The 6234-nt window shown below is 42.6% G+C and overlaps 1 protein-coding gene across 2 annotated transcripts in view; it reads right to left on the reverse strand.

Annotated features, from left to right (window-relative positions):
- The window catches only part of CEP41 (centrosomal protein 41), a 44859-nt gene extending 39958 nt beyond the window's left edge, over nt 1–4901 (reverse strand). Inside the window, exon 1 of one of the 2 annotated variants that reach the window (XM_042972421.1) lies at nt 4674–4901. In XM_042972421.1, coding sequence (XP_042828355.1) covers nt 4674–4706 — 33 coding nt within the window. In that variant the 5' untranslated portion in view covers nt 4707–4901. Of the gene's footprint in view, nt 1–4222; nt 4502–4673 lie in introns of those variants that run through there. The other variant, XM_007078089.3, reaches the window with a different exon arrangement.
- Between the last annotated feature and the right edge of the window lie 1333 nt (nt 4902–6234).

The raw sequence follows: 6234 nt of genomic DNA on the forward strand, positions 1-6234 counted from the left end.
ACATCTCCAACAAACCAAAAAGAAAAATTGCAACAGGGAGGAAATACACTATGCAGGGAAAAAAAATAGTTCAAAAAACTATCATTAGAGAAATGAAAACATATATCCACACAAAAACTTGTACATGAATATTCATAGTAACATCATTCATAATAGCTCCAAAGTAAAAACAACCCAAATGTCTATCAAAAAGAATAAAAGGAGTATGTCTACGCAAAGACTATTATCCAGTAATAAAAAGGAATGAAGTACTAATACATGATATAACATGGACGAACCTTTAAAACATTATGCTAAGTGAAAGAAACCAGTCACAAAAGACATTTTGCATGACTCCATTTATATGAAATGTAGACAATAGGCAGATCTACACGGAGTAGATTAGTGATTGTCAAGACTGGATGGGGAAGACAATGGGAAAATTGGGGAGTGATAGTTAAAGGTTACAGGATTTCTTTTTGGTGAAATGAAAATGTTCTGATCAATGATGATTGCACAGCTCTGTGAATATATTAAAACCACTGAATTGTATACTTTAAATAGGTGAATTATATATATCTCATAATGCTGTTACTAAAAAATTAAAACTTGACAAATCAAAAAAATTTTAAAAACTTTAGCTCTACAACCATACCAAGTACTCACGTAAGCGTTAAAAGAAAATAATTAAGTTGGGCTGTATTTGTCTGACATGGAAAGATCCCCAAGACTTATTGTTAAGTGCAAAAAGCAAGTCAAAAAGCCATATATCAAATGTTACAACATTTGGGTAAAACAAAACCACAAAATAAAATCCTCTCTCTTTACACACACAAGTGTGCGCACACACACACAGACACAAATCCAGAGCAAAAGTTTTGGCAAAGATAACTGGAAAAAAATTATAAATAGTGATGTAGGAAAATTTTCCTACATATTTACAAAAATAAAGGCAGATAGAAACTCCAGGAAAAACAAAAAGTGGTAAGAAAGAAAATGTAACCGTAATGATTACTGCTTTGGCAATAATCAACATTTACACAGTAACTAAAAAAACAAACACACAAACAAAACAACAGTAAAAAAAAAAAAATCCAATTAGAAATCAGGCAACAAAGAGACTGTTAAAAACTGAGAACAAACTGAGGGTTGATGGGGGGGTGGGAGGGAGGGGAGGGTGGGTGATGGGTATTGAGGAGGGCACCTTTTGGGATGAGCACTGGGTGTTGTATGGAAACCAATTTGACAGTAAATTTCATATATTAAAAAATAAATAAATAAATAAATAAATAAATAAACATTAAACAAAAAAAAAAAAAGAAATCAGGCAAAAGACAAAAACAGATATTTTGTTGAAGAAGACATATAAATGGGAAATAAGCACGTGAGAAAAATGTAAGATGTTCAACCTCAGTATCCATTGGGGAAATGCAAATTGAGACCACTATGAGATGTCACAGTGCACCTATTAAAACAACTAAAATAAAAAATATCGACAATACCAGATGTTGCCAAGAATGTGCAAAAACTGAATATCTCATACACTGGTGAGGAGAATGTAAAATGGTACAGTCACTCTGGAACATAGTTTCTAAAAAACTCACATATGCTCACATACAACCCAGCAACTACACTCCCAGGCCTCTATCCCAGAGAAATGAAAATGAACATCCATACAAACAGCTGTACCCAAAAGTTCGTCTCTTTATTTGTAATAGCCTCAAACTGAAAACAAGCAAAATATCCTATAATAAGTGAATGGGTAAACAAACTGTTATACACCCATGCCCCAGAATCCTAACCAGCAACAAAAAGGAAGAAACTATTGCCATAAGCAACAACTTGGATGTGTCTCAAGGACATTAGTCTGAGTGAAAAAAAGCCAATCTCAAAAGGTCACATATCGTGTGATCCCACTTATGTAACATTCTCAAATAACAAAATTACAGAAATGGAGAACACATTCGTGATTGCCAGCGGTTAGGATGAGGAGGAGGAAAGTGGATGGGACTAGGAAGGGATAGAACGAGGGAGATACCTGTGGTGATAGAATAGTTCTGTATTTTGATTACAAATATAAACCTGTGCAAATCTTGATTAAATCTACACGAGTGAAAAATCAGCCTAGCCTAGAACTATACATGTATTATATAACTGTCAATTTTATGGCTTTGATATTATACTATACTTACATAAAATATAATCAGTGGGGCAAAGCGGGTAAAATACATGGGACTGTACTGTTTTTGCAACTTCCTGTGAACCTATAGTTATTTCAAAATGAAAAGGTTTTTTTTTTTTTCAGATTTTATTACTTTTTTTTTTTTAGTGTTTATTTTTGAGAGTGAGAGAGAGAGAGCACACGCACATGCATGAACGACCAGGGAGCAGGGGAGGGACAGAGAGCTAGGGAGACAGAGGATCTAAAGCAGGCTCTGCACTGACAGCGAAGAGTCCAACACGGGGCTTGAACCCACAAACCGCGAGATCGTGACCTGAGCCAAAATCAAGAGTTGGGTGCTAAACCAACTGAGCCACCCAGGCACCCCACAATAAAGTCTTTTATAAGGACACATCAGGGTCCAAAACAGAGCTCTTAAGAATTAAAAACATGATGGCAGAAATTAAATAGAAGGATTACAAGATAACGTTAAATAAACAATCTCCAAAAGAGGAAAAAGACCAAGAAGTGGAAAACAGGAAATAAAACTTAAGCAAATTAGAGAATCAGTCTTACAGAAGCAACATGAGAATAATGAATTCAAGCAAGAGAATGGAGAAAGTGGAAAGAAGTCAACAACAAAATAATTCAACAAAATTTTACAGAATAGACATGAATTTCTGGTTCCCACCAAAATGAGTGAAAACAGACCCATAGCAAGGCATATCTTTGTGAGGCATAACACTGGAAACACAGAGAAGATTCTACAAGCTTCCAGAAAGGAAAAATCAAGTCACATACAAAGGAACACGTGGCTTTGGACTTCTCCACAGCCAACGCTGGATGCTAGAAGACCACAATGTAATGTTTTCAAAACGCTGATGGTCTCCCACCAAGAATTCTATACTCAACCAAACTTGCAGGCAGATAAATGTGACGGCAGAATAACAACATTTTCAGACATGCGTAACATTTTAGACAGAAATAAAAAATATTTATTCCGCATGCACTCTTTTTCAAGAAACTACTGGAAATTGTGCTCCACTGAAACAAGGAAATTGGACCTCTTCCTCTAGGACACAAATGTATGACCACACAGGGCATCCGTGCTTCTCTCCCCTTACACTCCTCTAATCTCATCAAGGGTGTCAGCACCGATGGGTAGCCCCAGCTGGGAAACTAAGTCATCCATTCCACTCTCATTTCTCAAAGCTAATCATGAAGTCTTAACGACTTAATTCCCTAAATATTTTTCATTTGTCCCTAGTTCGATGGCCTTACTTTAAGTCTGTATCATAAATACCACCTATCTAATCTGCCTGTCTCCATTCCTGGCCTCCTCAAATCCTTTCTCCACAAAGCAGCTACAGCCATCGGCCTAAAATGCAAATCTGACCACATCGCTCAGTTACTTACAACTTCTCAAAGGTTTCTCAAATTCAGACCAGCAAGCAAGATAAATATGTGGCAAACTGCCGGTCTCCACACCTACCTCCCTCGCCTCCGTGGTAGAGATTACATTCGATCCTGGCATTCTCCTGCAGAGCCCAAACTTAGCCTCACAACTTTCTCAACCTAGCTCATAGATATCCACCGCGAAATGGAATGAATTGCGACTCCTGTTCCGTATAAAGGCCAAGTAACTTTAACGAGGCACAGGGGACCCTTCCAGAATTTACTCCTGCTTCTCTATAGGGAACTGTCCACTCCCCCCGTGTCACACCTCCTCATCTTTGCTTATGCTATTCTATCTGGGACGCTCCCTCACCTGGCTCATCACCTTGCCATTTCATACCACCTCCAGGACCTTCTCTCACTTCCTTGAGTCCAATCTTTCCTCTGCGCTCTTTTAACTTGTTCCCAAACCACACTGTACTCAAATTCTGTTTACAAGTCTCCCTCACTAGGCTGCACTTACTAAAGGACAAATGCCTTGTCTTACTCTCTGTATTTCTAGCACCTACGGCAGTGTACGAGTCCCATAAACATTTGTTGAAATTAAATGCGCACAAATGCAGCAGGGTACTAGCGGTGAAACACACAAGAAAGTAAAAGGTCCCATCGGGAAGAGGGTAAACTAACGTGATAGTTTGCTTCCTTTACTCATGGCTTGATCTGCTTGTTCCTGCTCATCCTGTATCCCCAGAATCAGAAACGATGGCTCCTTTTGATTTTGCTCCTTTTAGGGTTCAGGGCGTTCATCTGCATGTTCGTTATACTGTGGAACTGCCACACCTAGACTGTAAGCCCTTTGAGGGAAGGGGCTGTGTCTTCGGGCACTTCGCTTCTCTGGGCGACAAATGGCGGGGTACAGCGAACGTTCGGGAGGGTGGTCTCTCACCACCTGATGCCGGACTTGGCTCGCAATCCCCCAGGCCCGCCCCGCCTCCCTCCGCTCTCCAGACCCCTCCTCACGGCGGCCGCCTCCCGCCTTCCGGCCGACGGAAGTCGCTAGCTGCTCTTCCCGGCCCACGTGGAGCCTTTTCCGGTGCGCCCGCCCCCTCCGGCTCTGCGATCGAGACCTGACCCTCACCTCGGGATTCCCAATGTGCCTCCGGATAGACATATCTGCTCCAACCGACCACGCCGGGATTCTAGCCTCGCCGGGAGCCTCTAACCCTAACTTCCTACCCCGACCACCTCTCTCGGCCGCCTCCTTACAACCTCTACTCCGATTGGCTTCCCTGCCCCGGCTAGCCAATGGAGGCTCTGTTTACTCTCTCTTTCCAGGGTCAAGGGGGAAGCGAGACGCCGCTCAGTGGTTGCCAGGGGCAACGGGGGGACGCCGGCTGCAGAGGCCTTTTGTGCTCTGGGCAAGGCCCGGCAGGCTGCTGCCTGAGAGCGGGAAGAGGGGCGTGGGGGGAGGGGCAGGCTGGCGCCTGCGCGTGAGCGGCTATGCGGAGCCCGGGGGAGGGGGGGGGAGGGGAGGGGGCCCCAGAGCAGGAATTGGTTAAGGGGGCTTTGGGGGGAAACAAGGAGCTAATGTGCAAGCACAGACATGGCACGGGCACTCTCCCCTCCTAAGGCCATCTTAAGCAAACATCTGGGCTACTTCTACAATAGGGAAAAGATACGAGACAGGGCTGTTCCTCAGGAATTGGAGAATCTGTAGTTTCTTATTTTCAGGTTAGGTTAATGTGCAAATCATGCGAAAATATCATGCGTCAATACAGTAATTATTGTTGCCTTAAAAGCGCTTTAGCTAGCTAGAGAATGGCAGCTTTAATTGCAAAGCGCACACACCATTCTGTGATTCATCATTCGCTTAACAAATATTTAATAAGCACCTTATGAGAAAAGCTCCAGTAGGTTTTGTGGAGGATGGGAGGATGACTAAGAACCAATCCCGTTGTCATGGAAACCATTGTGACTCCTGCCATCAGCTGCCACCTGTTCTTATTCCAGATCTGAAAATTAAGTCCCAGCCACCTTTACAAAACAATCACACACACAGTTTGACTTTGGCTCCAAAATGTCCCACCAAATCCATCAAAATTACTATTTACTTTTACATGGGAGAACAACACAGTAACCCTTTGTCCTTTGGCCGAAGTTGTTTTTCCAGGAATGGAGAAAGGTTACTCTGAACTGCTCATGTTCACTGGCTGTCTCTGCTTGTGCATAATAGCATGCAGCTGAGCTCCTTCAGGGTCTGTGCAGACGACCCATTCAGCAACATGGCCTCACGTGCCCTTGTCCTCTCAGACACTTCAGCGTTGCACCCTCAAGGCCACACCTTAAATCGTGTAGTCACTTATGGCTGCTTGACCTCCAGGATCTTAAGCTGGCCACAGCTGTCTCTTGCCCCTTCCTGCCTCCTGAGTTTGTCTGAACTTTCCTCGCGTTCTCCAGTCTTTTAACCCCTCTGAAATCCCCAGTTTCTCACTTCTCCACTAGAATAAGGAAGAGTTTAGAGGCTGCAAAAAAAAAAAAAAAAAAAAAAAAAAATGGGAAAGGGACAGTGGGGAGGATATCTTAGCATGCAGAGGCTTCTGGACACCTTGCTACTTAGAATGAATGTTTGCCAGTGCCGTGTGGAGGTGCGGTGATGATGGGGATTATGGGTAGGATAAAGAGAAGAAAGAAAAGAGAGT

The sequence above is a fragment of the Panthera tigris genome, chromosome A2 (assembly GCF_018350195.1).
Source record: "Panthera tigris isolate Pti1 chromosome A2, P.tigris_Pti1_mat1.1, whole genome shotgun sequence".
In the NCBI taxonomy this organism is placed as follows: Eukaryota; Metazoa; Chordata; class Mammalia; order Carnivora; family Felidae; genus Panthera; species Panthera tigris.